This window comes from Nelumbo lutea, chromosome 4 (assembly GCF_056320005.1).
Source record: "Nelumbo lutea isolate HS-2025 chromosome 4, American lotus-T2T, whole genome shotgun sequence".
In the NCBI taxonomy this organism is placed as follows: domain Eukaryota; kingdom Viridiplantae; phylum Streptophyta; class Magnoliopsida; order Proteales; family Nelumbonaceae; genus Nelumbo; species Nelumbo lutea.
Window position 1 is genome coordinate 38,384,321 of NC_142687.1, and position 21,102 is coordinate 38,405,422.

General features: G+C 35.5%; 1 protein-coding gene across 3 annotated transcripts; it reads left to right on the forward strand.

Moving 5' to 3' along the window:
* Nucleotides 1–205: 205 nt before the first annotated feature.
* On the forward strand, nt 206–19,461 carry GORK (gated outwardly-rectifying K+ channel). 3 transcript variants are annotated; one of them, XM_088985759.1, is made up of 14 exons: nt 206–473; nt 593–962; nt 7,807–8,031; nt 8,124–8,187; nt 9,006–9,345; nt 9,842–10,137; nt 11,204–11,284; nt 13,352–13,450; nt 13,770–13,991; nt 14,255–14,443; nt 15,204–15,279; nt 15,390–15,684; nt 18,771–18,892; nt 19,179–19,461. In XM_088985759.1, the coding sequence occupies exons 2-14, from the start codon at nt 748–750 to the stop codon at nt 19,424–19,426; spliced, it is 2,472 nt and encodes an 823-aa protein (XP_088841885.1). In that variant the 5' UTR covers nt 206–473; nt 593–747; the 3' UTR covers nt 19,427–19,461. The 3 variants fall into 3 exon arrangements, with proteins under 3 accessions (XP_088841885.1, XP_088841887.1, XP_088841886.1); XM_088985761.1 differs by lacking the exons at nt 206–473; nt 593–962 and adding an exon at nt 6,799–7,122; XM_088985760.1 differs by lacking the exons at nt 206–473; nt 593–962 and adding an exon at nt 6,800–7,279.
* The last annotated feature ends 1,641 nt before the right edge of the window (nt 19,462–21,102 follow it).

A 21,102-nucleotide genomic window follows, 5' to 3' on the forward strand; every position in this document is an offset into this window, starting at 1 on the left:
GTTCTGCTCCTCACGCCGTCACGCGTTCATCAGCCACCACCAACTCAAGAAACCGAGAGTCCACGCCATTTTCCATGACACAAACACGGAAAATTACATTTTGAGTGGTCGTCTCCTCCCTTAAAATGCGCATATCATGAGTAAATGTAATATCCTACGCCAAACGTACAAAAAGAAAGAAAAAAAAGGCGCATAAATTAAAGAAAAAAAACCAGGTACTCACGACTATCTAAATACCCGCCCCTTGCTTCACTGTCCAGAAAAACTGGTGAAAGCGATCGCTCAGAGTTCAGAGCTTCTCCTCCTCCAGTCCTCCTATAAATCCACTGTTGCTTTTCATCAAGAAAGATAAAAGCTAAATCTCGTTGCTTCTTTCAAATGAAAAGCAAGCTTTTTCCAAATTTCTATCCCACAAAGACTCGTTTTCCCGTGATTTTCAATCTCGAAATGCCCGTGATATCTAGGTTTCTACGGTGAGTATTCGATTTTGTTTCTTTTGCCGGATTGGTCGGTTTCGAACTCATGAGGAAATCTGTGGCTTCAAAGAATTTAGTTTCCTAAGTAAGTTTATTTTTCTGGATTAACTTTTCAGATTGTGATTCGATAATATTGATTATTGATCGCCATTAATGCCGACTTGTGGCTTCTGGAGAGGCTTCTGTTTACAAAACTCGTATTAAACCGAGAGCTTCATCACGGTGAGGTTTTGTTTAACGAAAACCGATTGGAATCAGAACTTGATTTACGATGCCTCGACGAGAACCAGAGAATAAAGATTCGTCGGAGGAAACGGAGTTCGAGGTGGAGGAACTGAACGATCAGATCAAATCTTCAACAGGGAGTCGATTTAGGTTGCTGAGGGACGAACTCGGGCTCGACTTAACTCGGCGAAGGTTCAGTCGAGACGACGTTATTAATGGCTTCAATTCCTTGAAAGGCTTCGTCATTCATCCTGACAACAGGTACTCTCTGTCTCTCTCTGTCGATTCTATCTCCCGTCGTCAGATTCCATTTCCAAATCTAATCTGAAAATGGCCAAATTGATCAATCTCTGAAATCGGATTAGCTAGTTTCTGTTTTCTCTTCCTTCCCCACCAAAAAAAAAAAAACTAGTGAAAACGGCTGAAAAGGCAAAATTCACATTTCAAATTCTGGACTTTGACGGGAAACAGCATTCGTGGTGCCCGTGGTCATGCAGCCATTAGATCTACCTGTAATCCTTGACATCCAACGATGGATGATGCATCAGTAGGGGATGGACGGTGGTTGATCTGATAGGAACAGGATGTGTAACAATTGCTGATACGCCAACTTAGAATTTAATCAAACACATTAGATTGTTGGGTCTGTTGGCTCTGCCCAGCGACTGACGTGTTTGGTGCATCAACAGTGTTACATATCTTGTTTCCAGCAGGTCCGGAGTTGTCGGTTGGTTCGGTTGTGCATTTGCGCTGCTTTCCGTCCGACATGCCTCGTTGCCTTGCATGTGCATGAAAAGTGTAGATGATTCCAAGTTTCCAACACCTACTCATCTGTGCTTAATAGAATCAATAGATAACATTGACAGCATTTTTAAGGGAATTGATAAACTGAGTTGGGATCTTCTGCATTTTTTTTCACTTCCGTTCGGGCTATGACAGGTGTTTCAGGCAGGGTGTTTTCATACATATGTCAGAGTGATCATTTACTTATTAATAACTGGACACCTGTCACAGGAGGAATGGAATGCAGGTAAAACTGTACAAGTGCAAGTAAAAAGTGCTTGTCCAAGCTGGAGATACCATAGAGTGCCTTCTAGGCTGCGTTTGGGATGGCTTCTAATTAGAAATCGAAAGAACCCAAAAAGCCATAAATAACGTTTGGTGAAAAAAAAGCCCCCAAAGCACTTTTTGACCCCAAAAGGCATGTTTAGACTTCTTATGTTTAAAAGAAGCCCCTTTCCCCAGTTCCACCCCTCCCAAACACTACCCTATAAATAGGCTGCCAATGGGTTGTGTTTGGTTCGGTTCAGGACTGTGTGGAATCAATGTCAAGAAAAAACTTGGATTGAAAACTAAACCAATTACTAATCGGATAATTTAGTATGACCCAATATATTTGACATCTAAGACAATTTGAAACTTCAATATTATAATATGACCTTTCTAGTAAATAGCGAACTGTTTATGTATTGTATGACAACAATTACAGGAGCATGAAACGACCTTAATGAGTTTATTTTACAAGGTTTCCTTACCTTTTCCTGCCTTTTCTTTTAAATCAAACATAGTCTAAGACTTGCAAAAAACAGCTTTAACCCAATTAGTCGGACCCACAACTCAGAATTAGAACCAGTTCGGTTCTATGGAATATATCTGATCTATTGACAGCTCTACTTCTATTTTTTAATCTAATTAAAGATTAAAGTATTCCAATCTAATGGCTCTAGTGGTGTCTAGTTCATCAAACCCTAATTGAAACCCACTAAATGGATCTAAAGAGCGCTGGGCCAACGAAGAATTGGTTTGGTTGGTTGGGCCCATCCCCCAGATGTCTTTTCTTTTTTTTGATAAAATCCCCAAATGTCTTTCAATGACTATTTGTTCCTTCGTGGTTAGGTTTACGTCATTAGATCAGGTGTCTATTGCCAGAACCTGGGATCTAGTAATGACCGTCATGTGGGCCTAGAATGAATAATTCATGTAAGATTTGGTGCTTAATTTAAACTTATATTTTAAGCTTTAATTATTATTATGAGCTGTCCCGTTTTAAACTACGTTGATTTTGCTACGATCTCTGGCCACAATAATTCTACACATGTTAATGTTTGACGATGACAAATTAATTTAGTGAAGAGAAAAACGAGTAAGAATTGCATCAAGGTGGTGCCTGGTGTAGTACAGCTTATGTAGTCCTGTCTCAACGATTTTCGACAGCATTTTGATAAAGCTTGGAATTTGGAAACGTGTCCGACTCTAATAGACAATTGGTTGGACCGTTGGAATGAGATAGATAGATGGGTTTAGTTGTTAATTGTTATATGTAGATAGATAGATGGGGTTAGTTATTCTTGAGTGTTAGACATAGACAAGATACGAGAGGGAGGGGAAGGGTTATTGGGTTAATTAGGTCCAAATTGGCACATAGGTGGACTTTCTGCTTTCCCTCCTTTTAATAAAAGAGGAGGGAATGGTACTTTTGACCATGGATGACAAGGCCACGCCTCTCTCTCTCTCTATATATATATATCTTGGTTGAGAGGGATGAATTATATAGATTGAAAAAAAAAAACATGCCTCTAATATGGATGATTATTCAAGCCCAGGGAGCCTATTTTCACTCTGGCCTGGACTCACATTAAGTTCATACATAATGTACGCCGGGCTCAGGCCAAGAAAGCACTAGGCCTGGCCAGTCAGGCCCAACGACCCAGAAATTGAATATATTTTATATAATATATAGTATTTTATATTTAATATAATATCTTGCATATTTGTATGGTATCTTATACATTTATTATGTTTTATCAGATATACATGTATATAAATATAGTATGTATGGCATGTATATATGACATATATTGATGTATCGTAGAAGCAATGAAAATCGGAACTGGCTATGCAATCACCAGGCGAACACTAGCTTCTAGCGAAGCTAACACGAATTCTCTATAGGAGAGAGAAAATGTGACAAAAATTGATGAGTTGGATTCTTGAATTATCTTGGATTCTTGAGTTCTTGATTTATCATGAATTCTTGAATTATCTTGAACTCTTGTCTTATCTTGAAGGTGTTTCCTATGAGCTGTCGCCCACATGGTGAGATGGGCCTCCATCATATATGTATATATGATATATATTTTCTGTTATATATAGATAGATAGATAGGGTTAGTTATTCTTGAGTGTTATCCATAGATAGAATTGAACTTAAAACTTATTATTATATTGAGCTACACAATCTAGGGGTAGAAATAGCAATTTTCTTCATCCCCACTAAGTAGCCGGCCTCCCCGATTAGGTGGGGATAGGGTGGAGATTGCCTTAGTGGGGATAGGGTGTGGATGGGATTAATCAGAATACCTCATTGGTGACAGGGAATGAGGTCCACACCTCACCCCAACCTCAATTATATATATTAAATATATGTATATATATATATTATATTAAATATATAATATTATTTAGGTTATTTATAATATTATTTATATTATATTATGTTATATATATACATATCAAAATATATTTAAATATTATTTGAATTTTATTTTTCCTTTATTTTAAATAAATATCTTTCTAAAAACAAACTTTTAATTAAAAATTCAGAGATTTAGGTCCCCGATGGGGAAGCCCTCTTTATTGAGGATCGGGGATGTAGGCTTAAATTTTTTACAAGGATTAATTTGAAACTTGAGGTCAGGATGGGGAGTATGATCATTGCCCCAATCCAGCTCATTGCCATTCCTAGGGTTATCCCCTAAACCCATAACACCCCCAAACCGATAAATATTGTTCCATTAATTATAGTAATTATAAATGTAGTATCCAATAATTATGGAAGTTATTAAAGTTTTCCATTATTTATTTGAAAAATTGGAAGTTTTTTAATTTAATTTTCACTAAATTAAAAAAATCACTAAATATTGCTAACAAAATTATAGTAAATATCAAAATTACTAGAAATATAAAAAACAAATTTCTATTTATTAAAATTAATTTTCCACTAAAAAATTACTGAAAATTTTTAAATATTAATTTTGTATTTATTACTAATTTTTTAGTAATTATTGATTTCAATAATTAATTTTCAAAAAATTCTAAAACTAAATTACCAAAATCAGTAATTTTCAACAAGTAATTCTTAGTAATTAAAATTTAAATTTCCCAACATTACGAAATATTATAGTTTAGGTGTTGATATTTACTAAATAATATTCAATTATATCAATCATTATTGAAAACATAAAAAAAATATTTCACAAATTAATTTAACTACCCAAATTAATTTACTAAATAATATTCAATTAATTTAACTACCCAAATTAAGAGGTGTTTTAAGAGGAATTTTAGATGGGAGAGATTGTTTTGGAGAAATTTTAGGAGGGGGTTGAGCTGATTGGTAACATGAGAGAGAGAGAGAGAGAGAGAGAGAGAGAGAGAGAGAAAGAGAGAGGACTCCGAATCTCCTACCCATGAGAACTTTACCCATGTCTACCTACAACACACTACCTTCATGAATTGGGAACATCTTCTCGAGCATAATACTATAAATAGTTTAGGAGAAATTTTAGGAGGGAATTTGGCTAAGTGATTGGAAACATGAGAGAGAGATTTGGAATGGGACTCTAGTGTAGAAGAGAGGGCTGCCATATGGCTATATAAAAGGGATAAGGAAGAAATGAGAGAGGTTTAAGGAGAGAAGAGAGAAGGGGAAATGGGAGAAGGAAAGGGCTTCTGACATGGGACCTAATCGCTTTATAATATAGTGTATATATATATATATATATATATATATATATATATGGTATGTATAAATCATACGGGCCAGCCCATATGTACGGCCTGTCCCTGAGACTGGGCTCAAACATGTATTATCAAGCCTGGGTGAGGTTGGGCTGGTCCCAGGCAAGCCTTAAAGTTGTTAATACTATGTAAAAAGCCAGGCCCGGCCCATCTCCATCTCTAATTTCTACACAATCAATATTATACAAATGACAAGGGACATGAGAATTCAGTCTAAGCCTTCTCTCCTATGAATAGTTCATTTGCTAATCAATACTCTCCTATGTCATAAAGTCTTGGTGGTACAAAGCTCTTGTTGATGCTTCAAATATAGGTTCAAAAGTCTCTGGCCATAAGAACACTCTGATCTTAGTTGCTATCTTCCTCAGCTGCAAGAATGAGAATTTACCTTTTATCTAGCATGTTTTTGCCATAGTCGAGAGTTGATTGTCCATCACAATTTATTGCTATGCGTCCGCTAGCTGCTTCTCTTGCTTGTTTTACTCTATCAAAGTTTATCGTTATTGCTTCCTGTTAAATAATGGTTAATGGGTCCGATGTCTGTATCTTATTCCATTTAACATTGTTTATGACTTGGTAAGTGTTTGGCATCAATGCCTTTTTCTCAGAAAACGATTTTACATTATCACCATATCAAAAATTCATTTTCATGTCTGTTGTTTTTTCAGATCACACTTTGGAAATTGGGAAAGATATGTTTGAGAAAATATTTTTCTTGATTGCTTTCCCGTTTTTTCTACTGTTGCTACTGTTGCTAGCAATAGTAAACAAACATTACATTAAAAACCACTTACATCGCAGCAACAACAATGATATTAAATGAAAAACCTGAGCATGCATATGCAGCACTATTTTCTGAGAAAAAACTTACATTGGTTCCAAAGACCACTTTAATTTCTTCAATTTTATTGATTGCCTCCAAGGGTACAAATCGGGCCATTTTTGCTCGGATATCAACCCTAATCCAACCCGAATTCAAATTGTCTATACTGTCTACTCCCAAATCCCAATACCAGGTCAATTACGATAAAGAACGATAACTCCGTGCACATGGGCCCCACTTAATAAAATGACGTGGCATATCGCGATTCGACCTTTATCATCTGATTACTAGGTTAGATTCAGAGTAAATCGTCAACAAGTTCGGATTCGGTGCGTTTGGAATGGAAGGGATTTTTTCTTCGACTCCATCAATATTTTGATACGTCATTTAGTGTTTAATTGACCGTCACTTACATTCGATTGAAAATTTATTATTAAAAAAATATTTTTAGATAAAAAGTGATAAATTAAGCTAATGTGAGAGAAAATTCCAATGCCCTCGTTTTCAGACGGAAACAGATGTTAAAATGCCTATCATGGCGGAAAATAGAGTGACCGATGTAGGCAAAGTAATCAGGATTAACACTGCCGGCACATACGATGTCATAGAGGATGATGCGGTAGTGCTGAGAAAAATAGGGTAGTATGCACTGCCAAGCTGATTGATCGATGCCAAAGCCGTAGGCGAGGACGAAGATCTTGTCGCCGTTACCGGCGACCCTGACATTGAAGGCTTCTAAGAGAGTGTTTTTGTTGAACAGGACCCTCTATGACTACGATTCTACGAGAAGCACTCCAGAGTTAGCCCCTTCTTCTTCTTCCCCATCTCCCTCTCTACGGCGCTCCTCCTCTTCCGAGTTAGGCTTCTTCCCCTCTTCTCTTCCTTCCTCTGCGGCAGAAGAAACAATTAGGGTTTAATCCCCTTCCGTCACGACCAGTTACAGTTAGGGAGCCTAGGTACAGGGTTTATGCCTCTCTCTCTCCCCCCCAAAGAAGACAACGAAGAGAAGTCTCTCTCTGGCGAATGATTTCTTCAGTTTATAGAATGGAAGAATATTAATTAATCGAGGGAGGGTTTCGCACGATCTTCCGATTCTGCTTATCAAAAAGGAGAGAAACCTTTCTCCTTTCAACAAAGATTGCCCGCCGGAGTGAAAGAAGAAGAATTCTCGCTTCTTTCTTATTTAATCCCTCTTCGATTTTTTTTTTTGTTTAATGGTATAGAGTTATGGAAGAGGGAATTCACCGTGCCAACCGGTTCCCCTTCTCTTACTTTTGATGTGTCATGAAATGGTTGGAATCGAAGGGAAAATGCCTTCGAGTCCAAACGCACCGAATCCGATCTAACGTACAGACGTACTTTTATTATTCGACGCCGGTTTTCACTCCAATAGCTCTCTAACGTACAGAGTTATTGGAGTTAATACAGAGTTGGTTAATACAGTTGGCTTTTGAATGGATAACTGATGATAGAAGAAATGCAGGTGGTATCAGCTATGGACCCAGTTCATATTGATATGGGCCATCTACTCGTCATTCTTCACCCCCTTCGAGTTCGGATTCTTCCGGGGATTGCCCAAGAAACTTTTCTTACTCGACATCGCTGGACAGGTGGCTTTCCTGGTCGACATTTCTCTCCAGTTCTTCGTTGCTTACAGAGATGATCAGACCTATCGTATGGTCTACAAGCGCACAACCATCGCTCTCCGGTAAGTTTCCTCTTTTGTCCCATTGAGAAAATAACAATGACAAACCTAATTTCATTCTTTCTTCGTTTATTGATATCATTTCCTTTTTGCAGGTATCTTAAATCAAATTTTGTGGTTGATTTTCTTGGTTGTATGCCTTGGGATGCTATCTACCATGTAATGCTCTTTTTCTCGTGCATTTCTTTTCTGAGTTTTGAGGTTTGATGTTATCTATATTTCTCTATTGTGTTAATTAATTGTTCTGCAATCAATAGATATTGTTACACGTCTGTATATATTGAATCCCCCTTTAATGACTTATGCCTTCTCTATCTTTATTTGATGCATAAGCTACCAGGATAGGGGGATGTAACCAGACCCTTGACCAAAAACAGAGACATGTAGAACCACTACAATTTCTGTTAGTCACTCTAGTGAGTATATATGAGGAGTTATGATGATTCAACATGTAGGCATCATTTATAAGGTTACAGAAAGAAGCCATGTGATTCACAATAACTGGTGTTCTGTCTATGCATCTTCCTATGTATATGTTTCTCTGCATTCCAGTAGAGAAAGCATTGTATATTTTAATTGAAGCACATGCATTTCATTAACTTTCCTTGTGTTATTTTTAGGTTTCTTTTAAATATTTGAAAGCATAAACCCATCACCTAAAATGGATTGATTATAGGGGTAGAGTAAAGGGACCAAGATTCAACTAAATTATCTCACTTCTATATTTTTTTTTTTTTTGGTTGAGCTCCATTAAAGGATTCATTTTAGATGGTGAGCTGACACATTTAAATGCTGGTTAAGCTAAAATGAAATTATTATCTTATGTGGCTTCCAAACGGCCACTTTACACACAATTTTAACTTATATAGTATCTCTTTTTAGTTTTCCATCAATTCTTAAAGTACATTGATTCCTCTATAGTATATTATTTAGCAAGATATATGTTTTCTTTTTTCTGAGACAATATGCTGAATCAGGCCACTGGGAGGAAAGAAGAAGTTAGGTATCTTTTGTGGATTAGATTGAGTCGGGCACGCAAAGTTACAGATTTCTTCCACAAGATGGAAAAGGACATCCGGATCAATTACCTGTTTACTCGAATCGTGAAACTTATCATTGTTGAACTCTACTGTACCCATACTGCTGCCTGTATCTTTTACTATCTCGCTACCACTCTGCCTGCTTCTCATGAGGGGCATACTTGGATAGGAAGTTTAAAGATGGGTGACTATAGTTACACAAATTTCAGAGAAATTGATCTTTCAAAGCGGTACTGGATATCACTATACTTTGCCATAGTAACCATGGCAACTGTTGGTAATTTCCTATTTCTACTCATTTTACAAAATTCGCCATGACTTTTTGTTGGTAATGTTTGTTGTTTCTTCTTAGTCCCTGGAACAAAAAAATACCAATATAAAATTTCTTTAGACAGGGACAACTCTACACCTCTATCGGTAGCCACATGTTCATTTCAGGAAAATTCCTTTTATCTTTTTGATACAACCTGTCCTTTTCAGTGGTATGCATTTTTCTCTCCATAAGGAAATGGATATGATGATCTGTAACTCATTTATCATGTTTCAGTGTTTATTTCTTTATCATTCATAAAGAAAATGTTTATTTCTTTATCTCCCAACTATTCAAGTATGAAAAGCATAAAGAAATTGACTAATGCTAGTCTTTATAAATACTTTAAATGTGCACGAGATCAATATGTTATGTTGAGTAGAAATTTGTTTTCATCATTGAATTAAATTTCACAATGTGGCAATGATTACTTATGTGAATGATTGTGCTCTTTATGCTACAGGTTATGGAGATATACATGCAGTCAATATCAGAGAAATGATATTCATTATGATCTTTGTGTCATTCGACATGATTCTTGGTGCTTATCTGATTGGTAACATGACAGCATTGATTGTAAAAGGATCAAAGACAGAAAGATTTAGGGACAAAATGACAGATCTGATCAAATATATGAATAGAAACAGACTTGGAAAAGATATCCGGAATCAAATTAAAGGCCACTTGAGGTTACAGTATGAAAGCAGCTACACTGAAGCTGCTGTTCTTCAAGATATTCCTGTGTCAATACGAGCCAAGGTGAACATTGAAAACCTGTTGACTCATTTTCAGATGGTTTAATAAACACTTCTGCTAACTTGATGCTTTGGCATTAGTCTCCATATTTTCATTAATTGCTTTTCATTCTTATTCATCTGGCAGTTGACATTTTCAGCTAATATGTTGCCAGCAAATGGATTTTCTGCAATTTCACAAAATGAGCATGTCATCTTAATGGACATATTCCACTTATTTTAGGATGAGAATAATTATTGTAACTGAACAGTATCAGACCCTGGAAATTGGACACAAAAATTTTCTCTAGTTTTGGAAAAAGAGGAGACCTCTAAGAACTAAAATGACTTCTACTGGTACATCAACCTAAAGATATCAAACTATTGAATACATGACTCAATACATGATATAACCTTTGCAGTGTTCCTCCCTAGATTGACTGGTATGTAGTTCTATATAAGTTAACATGTGAAAAGCTGAATAATAATATAAAATGGACAAACATCATATATAAAGCCAATGTATTGACTTGGCTAACTAGTAATCCAGGAGCCATCCAGCTCAAGAAGACTAAACAAAATTAGAAGCTGGTATTTGCATACATTATAGTGTTTTCATCTAGTGAAAATAAACAGAAATATAGTACCTACAGAAATCTTCATTAGCTAATGTGAATATCCTTGGCCCATTTTTCAGCTCATGTGTAATCTATTTGAACCGGATATATGACCAAAATCTGATGCTGTAGGTATATAACCAATATCTATATTGTTTTTATTATCTTCTGTTGGTGTTTTGACTTGGAGAATGTTCTATCTTTTAGGTATCCACTTCATTATGGAGTATATTATTTCATGTATGAATCCTACATGAGATTATGTTGTATCTTAATATTCTTAAGAGACCCATATCCTCTCATTATTTCACTTACCACATACATTTTACAGATAAAAGCATTGCTGCCTTAGCTGATTCTTCTAATTTTAATATCCCTGCTAGAATCTTTTCCTTTCCTTCTTCTTGTTTTAATTATTTTTCTTATGCTTATTGTTTCTTAATTTTACCCTAACCGATGGTTCCTTCTTTGCAGATTTCGCAAAAAATATATAAAACATTGATTGAAAATGTTTCTCTATTTAAAGGATGCTCTTCAGAATTCATCAATCAGATCGTAAGTCATTTGTTCTAGACTTTCATAACTAGACAATAAAATGTAAAGACTAGAGGTGAAAAAACAATTGTTGCATCTACATTTCTCAATGGGGAAAGAGAGTTTGTGGACTTAATAAAGTTTTTAAATGTTGAGTAGTAATGCATGGAAAATAGAAGTACTTAGTGTCATTTTATATTTATTTTCTTTTTCTTTACCTCAAGATAACTCTCCCTTCTCTATCCATTTCCAACAAGACCTTGGGACCACCAAGTTTCCATTTGCTGTTTCTTTTGGGAACGACATCTTCTTTCACTCTCAACTTCCATGGAAGAATTGAATTCCTAATTTTGAGTTCCTTGCATTGATATCTGAAGTCTTGAAGTTTCAGAACCGAGTTCTTCATAATATTTCACTTTCTTGTTTCTAGAATGGAATATTTTCAAGTTTTGTATTTTATTCTAAACAGAATTTGTCACCTAAAAAAGATGATATACTTAAGTTATAGTACACAAATTGTCCATGATAGCTTTTATAGATAATCTAGAAAACATAGGATGCTCCACCACATTCATTAGTAGATATGTTCTATGCATTTGTGGTGAACATTTGAATCATGACATACACACCCAGGGAAGGAACTATACTTATTAAGTTACCTACCCAGTTCATTATTAAAGTGTACTTTTGTTCCCAACTTGATCATTTATTTTTTAATTTTGAGAACAATCTTGCTTTTGCTTATAATTGTAATGAGATTTAGGATTGAGATACCTCAAATGTAGAAAAACAACTACAAAACTTAAACAGAGACATTTGGGATGGCTGAAATTAAAAGGAAGTAAATGGGTCAACATAGCATTACCATAAACAAAAGATTCCAGAATATGGAAGGACCTGATAGTTGTGACTTACAAGGTCCATATTACCTAGTCAAGGACACTATGTCATGAAATTTATATTGGACTAGCATTCATCAAGAAAAGGAAAAATATTACATAAATGGATGACAATTGGTAGTTTCTTTAGGAATCCAGTGCAAACTAACTTGTTCATGTAAAGAATAGATTGACTCCCCAACATTTTATCACTCTTGTCTTTATTTTTGCTTCATTATTCTTCTTTGGTTTACCCTAAAACTGAAAGATTGAGCTTAACCCTGGCCCTTGTCTGCTTTGTCCTGTGAATGATTTCTGTGTTGTTGTCCACTCCCTGCATTGGTCATCTCCTACAACCTAAACTGATCCCAACCCAATTAGGATCATATAACCCACCATGATAGAGGTGAAAGGGAGAGTGTCTCTGCTTTAGTCATGTCAATTAAAAAGGCCATTATCCAGTGTTGGTCCCAACTATTTGGGGCGTTGGGAGGGTTGGACTGGATATGGACCTAACTTTTGGCATTTTTTTCAACAGAATGTGGCCACTCTCAGATCTTTATACCAAGCAATGATCCCTCCAATTAATACTGTCAATTGCCATCCCTAAATACAGATCTCCCCACAGGCTTCTACATGTAGTTAATATCTTGGTATGCTCTTCTAAGTTACATTGTTCTGCTTATTGATGTTGTCTACCAATGTTTACATGATAAATAGACAGACAGTCAAACATTCTCCTCTAAAATTTGATCTCTGCTTTGTCCTGTAAATATTGAACTAAGGCATTTTCTGTAGATAGAAATTTGGAGAAATGATGATAAATGGTGGAATGGAAATTTTCAAATTTCCAACTCTTTCTTTCCATGTATAATCAACTTACTGGGACTTACCCTATACATCCCAGAAATGCCAATTTCTGCTCTAGTTTCTGGCTGGAGAGATAGGTCTAGTAGCTTTTTACAACTTTACAGTGATTCCATGGTTTGTCCTTTTCATGGAATGTAATCTGAGTATGATACTGGAGGGTTTTAATCTGCATAACTTGTATCACATTCCATCTTCAATCAATTCCCACACCTTCTACTTCTAAGCCTATATTTTACTTTTGTATATACTTTCTACTCATGATGTTCTCATAGATATGGTAGATATAACGACCTAGCTTCAAGATGGATGGAATTTATCTGACATTTTTCCTCTGTGACAGGTAATCAAGCTCCATGAAGAATTTTTTCTTCCAGGAGAAGTGATCATGGAACAGGGAAATGTAGTAGATCAACTTTATTTTGTCTGCCACGGTGTACTGGTAAAAGTCACTAGCCTATCATAACCACTATATCTGTCATATTCTGATACAGACATACTTAAAATTATTCTATGTAAACTCTATTTTGATTACATGACATATTCTGTGTCATGACTATTTGTCTTCAATACTTGGAATGACAATGCTTTACCCAAGATCATGATCATTTACACAAAATTTTTCCTATGATATGCCCATGAAAAAAAAAATAATGGGTTTATTGATCAAATGGATGCTGATATCTGAAGACATTCTATCAATGATACGCAATTCCGCAATCCAACATTTTCATACTGATGCAAGATGGTTTCATATACAGGAGGAGGTAGGCATAGGGGAGGATGGGTCAGAAGAAACTATTTCAACTCTAAAACCTAATAGCTCATTTGGTGAAGTTTCAATTCTTTGCAACGTTCCTCAGCCTTATACAGTTAGGGTCTGTGAACTGTGTAGGCTCCTACGGCTTGATAAAGAATCTTTCACAAATATCCTACAGATATACTTCTTTGATGGGCGAACAATCTTGAACAACCTTCTAGAGGTATTTTAGTCATGGTGATTGTAGTTAATCTCAGTTCCCTTTGGTAGATTTTAGCACTTGACGTGAAGTTTCTAGAAATGCATAAGATGTACTCAACAAAAAAATATACTTAATTCACTCTCCAGGGATTTATTTTAACTATTTATTTATGGAATTCCCAGACAACTCTTTATTTCTTCAAACAAAAACAAATTTGTTTTTATGATTTTCATTCAAAATTTCATACTGTTTACTATTTTTTCCAAATGCATGTAAACTGACAGGGAAAAGAATCCAATATTCGGATCAAGCAAAATGAATCTGACATTACATTTCACATTGGAAAGCAAGAAGCTGAACTTGCGTTGAGGGTAAATAATGCTGCTTATCATGGAGACTTGTACCAGCTAAAGGGTTTGATCAATGCGGGAGCAGATCCAAATAAGACAGACTATGATGGAAGGTCACCTTTGGTATGAACTAACTTTCAGTTAGTTTCTTTTTATATTTTGTTCATCCGGAAACTGAAAAAAAAAACATTCTTTTGCTTGAATGGAGTATCAGTTCTAATATACAAATACAAATATATATACATCTACATATTGGTTTCACTTTTTGATATCATTTCTTGTTGGATAGTTGGTAGAAAATGATATATTAACAATGGACCTTAATTGTAATATGATAAACTAACAAAAAGTTCTATTATCCATGTTGTAGCATGTATCCACACTGGTGTCTAGGTGACAAGAATCAAGTAACTTTAGGATGCAAATGTAGTTCCTGACCAGACAATACACATCGATCAATTATTACTTTAAAGAACTAGTTTCATAGAGTACTAGGGTTACCATTTATCTGTGTCCATATGGTCCAGCCTTAGAGTGAACTACATTTCATGCTAATCACCCAAATTTGAGCACAAGTAGGTGAAATTGATTGGCTATCTATTCTACTTACTCTACTCTTACTTTTCTTGATGGGAAACCATGAGGTCTTGAATCTGATTCCAGTTTGAAGAAAGCAAAAAATTATAACAACTTATCTATGGAAAGTAGTAATAATTTATCTCTGTAAATGTAGTCTTTATTCTTGAAGCTAGAAATTGTAAACTAAGACTTTATGTGCATCATATGTTAAAAGTTCTACATGTAGGTATGTTAGCTGTAATATTCTTTACCTGTAACTAAAGAAATATTAATTTGCCGGATTGAAAAGAACTTTCTTTAACAGCATCTTGCAGCATCAAGAGGTTATGAAGATATTGCATTTTTCCTTATTCAAAAGGGTGTAGATGTCAATGCTTCAGGTATTTTATTATTCTTTACAACTTTACATTAGTTCGCTCTCTTGGCTTTTCAGTTTTCTCTTTCCAATGGTTGTCTGTAATGAATTTAATGAAAAATCATTGTCAATTAGATAAATTTGGAAATACGCCTTTACTAGAAGCCATCAAGAATGGACATGATAGAGTGGCTTCTTTACTTGCCAAACAAGGGGCATCACTAAATATTGAAGATGCTGGAAGCCATCTCTGTCGGGCAGTCATAAAGGGAAACTCAGAATTCCTGAAAAGGGTTTTATCCTTTGGCATCGATCCAAATTCCAAGGATTACAATCACCGGACTCCACTTCATGTAGCTGCAGCAGAGGGGTTATATTTGACAGCAAAAATGTTGATAGAGGCTGGGGCAAGTGTTCTCTCAAAGGACAGGTATAACTTGGATGTTTTGCAATGAGAAGGAATTTATATCTGTGTGCACTTATGTGAACATGCCAATTAAAATCCAAATAAGGGATAATGCTTTCAAATGATTAGGTTCCTGAGATCAAAACAACCTCTATTTTTTTTTTCATTTTTTGGATATTTATGAGGATGGATCTCAGGGATCAAAATATTAATACGCCAGATACCCAAAGTTGTGCATTGGTGCACATCGATATAACTAATGCACTACATCAAGGTGTAAAACTGGCCAAACAGTTGGGGCTACAGCAGATTGAGATAGAGGGAGACTCCAAGTTGGTAATTGGGTGGATGCAATCAGGGCAGCTGGGAATTTGGCAATATAGACAGCTGATAAGGGAAATTCTTAGCATAACAAGGGAGGTGGGTGTTTGGTTCAACTGGGTAAGGAGATCAGCAAATGGTTTTGCTGACGCCCTAGCAAAACAAGGGACTGTAAGGGAGAGTCTCTTTTGGGCAGTGCTGTAATGTTTGATGTTTATTGGATCAACCTTTTCTAATAAGGGTTGAATTCTGTATTTCAGGTTAATTTATCTCTAATGAAAGTTATCGTTTCTGTTAAAAAAAAAAAGAATTAAAGGGATTCCAAGGATCACCCCGAAGTTTTAAAACTTATTTGTATCAGTATATCTGTGTAGCTGGGTGCATCAATACAGATACGATATGCCCAATATGGGGTGTATCATATCGATACTTGATCCTTGATTTGTCTACAGTCTAGGTGCCTCTTGTTAAATCTAATTCTTGATATTTCTCATTGATCCCTTATAGAGAGCTAGTATTGGGTTCTCTGTATTGAGTTTTATTTAAATCTGCAACTATCACTACCTTAGTGGGTGAAGTACCTGTGTCAAAATGTGTTGCACCATGTCAAATGGATTTGTGTTATATAGGACTAGATACATGTGATCTGCATATTCAGTGTGGCCTCTCTAGGTTCCCTTATTCTATTTTTCCTTGTATGACATAAACTTAACTTACTGCATAGACAGATACTTCTATCAGTGACTAGTTATAAATATGAGAAGAAAGGCAAGGATGGAGAGAAGGTTAGAGACTAGGCCCGCATCATCATCATCAAAGCCTTACCCCAACTAGGGGTTGGCCACATAAAATCCCGTTTTTCCACTCCATTCTGTTTAACGCCATATCCAAGATTAAGCCCACATGGTGTGTTGTAATTGATGACATCCACTCTTCTACTGAATTAGTGAAACAGTTGCATAAAATAAATATGGTCACTACCATTACCACCATCCGAAAGGGAAAAGCCCCTATTGGAGCCTAGTCTATCAATTGACACAGCACTATTACATTCTACTCCCATCCTTTCCTAGCCTTGCTTTCTTATGTGCCAAATGGTGGGAAGGAAGAAGACTTTGAAGGTCTCGTTATTTTTCCACTTCTGCAGTTACGTTTTTGCATTAAAAGTTGTCCAGAAGAGTATTATGGTCCTAAATTTTTTTTTCATGCTCTTGAGAATCTTTGGTTATATATATATATATATATATATATATATATATATATATATATATCTGATGTGGTGTTTGATTTAGAACATTGGTAAAATTTCTCACTAAACATTTTTTTTAGCACAAAAAGGTAAACATCAATTCCATTAATCAAAAATCATGTACAGCAACATGTACTGTGAGATGCTATACAAAATGTGGCCTGCATAGCCTTACCAGCCTACCCTATTCAAGAAAATAATCAAAAGAAAACATTTTCTGTGAGGTATTTCTTTGATGTCCTCTAGAATTGAAACCCACGAGTAAACTGCCCATAATGCCCTCCTAGTTAACTCCTCCACTGTACATTGTTTCCCTTCAAATGTTCTTGCATTTTTTCTTTCCATATGCATCAAGACACTGCTGCAGGGATAGTCTTCCATAACTTCCTGCCTTATTCATCTTCCCCACCCTTCACCCTTTGAAATGCTCTATAAATGTCTTTGACATACACCACCCAATATTTAATAGTCTGCGGAAATTTCTTACTAAATATGACTAATCATGAATGCTTTTACTTTATGCAGATTATGTATGTACTTATGCATGTATCTACATACTCACATGATATGCATTCATCTCTGTGTAGGTAGACAATTTTTTTCCTTACCACACCCTCTTTTACCTGAATCATATGGGACTTAACTAACCACTTGGTATTTATGGTGTTTGTGTTTTCTCTTTTCTTTCTTTTGACAATTATCATTCTTCTGTTTTATTTGTTTTTTACATTTTTAAAAGAAATATCATTCATTCGTATAGGACAATACAAATACAGTTATCCATTAAATATATACTTTCTTTCCTTCTGATTTAATGTGCATTCTACGCGAGTTAGTGAGCCCATTGATTAAACCATCTATTTATAAACTTTAATTCCATCCTACTAGGCTTTCTATTAGACAAAAAGTGAATCTAATGAGAACTGTTCATTCCATGGTCCAATCCTGTCTCTGGAGTTCACTTGATCTACTACCAGTTCTGCATTTGAGGAGAGTGTGACCCTCATTAATCCTTTAGATCTGGTTTCTTGAAGACCTCTGGTCAATGCCCATATCCTACATAAGCATTTCCAGTTGCATTGCACTTTGCCCTGCCACCGCCAATGAACAATTGCAGTTAATCAGGATGACATCCAGTTCCTGCTTTACTCAAACATGGCTCATATGAGTCATCCATTAATATTATTATTGTTGATGACATGGAAACCATATGCAAATGTGAGTTAGAATTTGAGTCACTATTTTGTGGTAAAAAAATTGTGCATTTGCTCTACCATATGACCTAGATCAGTGTTTTTACCCTTATGCAATTACCTGTTCCATTGTGTCCCAAATCAAGCTAACAAATACCATTAATAAATCAAATAGTTCTACCTGTCTCTCTTTATTGATTTCTTTAAGCAATTATCATTCAGTATTCTTGGTGTCTGTGTTTCTGACCATTATATTTCTTGCGAGCACAAGCAAAAGTGCAAAACAAGTCTATGTTAAATGATTATGTTAACAAGACCAACCATTGCTTGGTATATGAACTTCGCAGATGGGGAAACTCTGCACTAGATGAGGCCCATACATGTGGAAACAAGCATTTAATCAAGCTATTGGAAGACGCAAAGTCTACTCAGTTGTCTAAGTCCCATAACTACTCCCAAGAAATCCGAGGTATTAACAATGCTGTAACATTTCTAGATTACTTTTGGTTAGCGGTTATTTGTATCATTGTTAAATGTGGCACATAAGTGGGAAAAATAAAGAATAAGTTGGGCTACAGTAAAGATTTCATTATCATCATCATCAATTTGTACCTTCAATTCTAACAAAGATGGTCTATTAGAATTTCTCCTTGTAAGAAGAGGTTAATGGGGTCTTCTGTTTCTTGGAGATTTTCTTATTTCAATCATTTTTTTAGAGTTTTACTAAGATACATTTCTGTGCCGAAAATAAACAGATAAAATGCACCAAAGAAGATGCACAGTATTTCCTTTCCACCCATGGGATCCTAAGGAGAACAGAAGGGAGGGAGTGGTCTTGTGGGTTCCCCACACCTTGGAAGAGCTCATCAATATGGCTGCAGAGCATCTCAAATGTTTTGATCGTTCTTGCATTTTATCTGAAGATGCAGGTAAAATTCATGATGTAAACATGATATATGATGGTCAGAAGCTGTATTTTGTAAGTGGAACACAATCGACATAAATAATAATAGGCCTGCTGTGATTTATATTTTGGCAGCTTTGCCCCTGTCGTATCATATCTTTCCGATATCATAGTCGAACCCCATAAAGTATTGCGTTTTTGCGTTTAATGTCCTACTAAAACTAGTATGTACAGATACACAGTTGAAAGGAATCTGTATATCAGAAGTAACCCTGGAAATGTAATTATAAAAAGGGTTATTATGTGAAACGCCCCTTCACTTATGTGTCTTTCTCTTAAACTTAATCTGACTTTTTGATACCTCCAAAGACCCCTGTCAGACTTTTGCCAGTAGAAAAACTAACCGAGTTTACAAGTTTACAATGACGCCCTTCTATTCAACTTCATCCTTTAAACTGAAATTCCAAAAATAGGCCCATCCATTTCACTCAAATTGAACCATTGGTGGAAGAATCGAATTATTGGTGGATTGTGAGGTGAGTGAAAATGATTTTTTTTTTTTGACAATACCTTGATTTATTTTTCTCCCCTGCTTCATTGCCCAGAGGCATAAGGTAGACTGGTTGGTCAAGGTTAATTTTGTCATTTGGTAAAATAATAGGGTAAACTACATCAACCTGGATCTCTTACCCACAAGACACTACTGTAGATCAGGAACAAGTCCCATGAATGGTAACATACAAAAAGGGAAGATGTTCTCAATGTGCGGCTGTAGTGATATGTGGGTAGGAGATCCAAACTAATATTACATATTACCTCCTTATACTTTGGGGGTAGTGACACTCAGTGCCCTAACTTTCATTTGCAACAAAGATCCCCCTAAACTTTTTAGATTCCAACACTTTGCCTTTCTTTTGTTAGTTGGATTGATAAAAAAAATTAATTTACTAAAATACCCTTTTTGAGATTTGTTTTGGTGAAAAGACAGTATTTGAAAATGACAAAAATGGATAGGGTAAAAATTCTCTCTCTTTTTGCCTATTTTGGATGAAAAAGAAACATAAATAGAGGGTTTATATAAATATGTAAAACAATTCTATTTCAATAAATTAAGAAAAGGGTAGTGGGGATTTAGAAATGTTTAACAAGCACATAATAGTCAAATGAGAATATTTTTTTGGGTTAATTGATGGAATACTAATGAAGGGGGCAAAATGTTGGACTCTAAATGTTTAGGGGGCTAAGTGTCACTACCCCCAAGGTATAAGGTGATAATTTATAATATACCCAAATAAAGATTGCACATGTGGAACACTTCTTTAAGGGTTTGACCGAAGATTAAAATATCGATACGATACGCCCGATACGAGGTGTATCATATTAGTATCGGTAGGGGAGGATATGAGATATGCCATGACTAGCATTGTATTGTACTAGTCGTGCATGTCGGTCCTATACACCACCATATCGGTGCATATCGCACAATATCGACCGATACGCATTGATACAGAGGCATATCGAACCTGAGTTTAAAGAAAAGTGTTTCACTAGAAAAAGGGATTTAACATGATTTGATTCCTGAAACTCAAGTCGCCTAATGTTTAGGAGCACAAGGATATTAACCATCAAGCCACCTTCTATTTCATGATAATAAATGAAATAAATTATCTTTTATTACAATTAATTCTTACATTTAATCTAAACAAATGATATATGCAATAACTCTAAGTACAAATTAAAAAGAATAATATTCAAAATTATTATTTTATAAACCA

Excerpts from the sequence above, each read along its gene's own strand:
- GORK (XM_088985759.1), top strand. The coding sequence starts at position 748 with ATGCCTCGACGAGAACCAGAGAATAAAGATTCGTCGGAGGAAACGGAG. Across the intron at positions 8,032-8,123 it reads CGCACAACCATCGCTCTCCG|GTATCTTAAATCAAATTTTG; the intron begins GTAAGTTTCCTC and ends TCCTTTTTGCAG. Across the intron at positions 9,346-9,841 it reads AGTAACCATGGCAACTGTTG|GTTATGGAGATATACATGCA; the intron begins GTAATTTCCTAT and ends TTTATGCTACAG.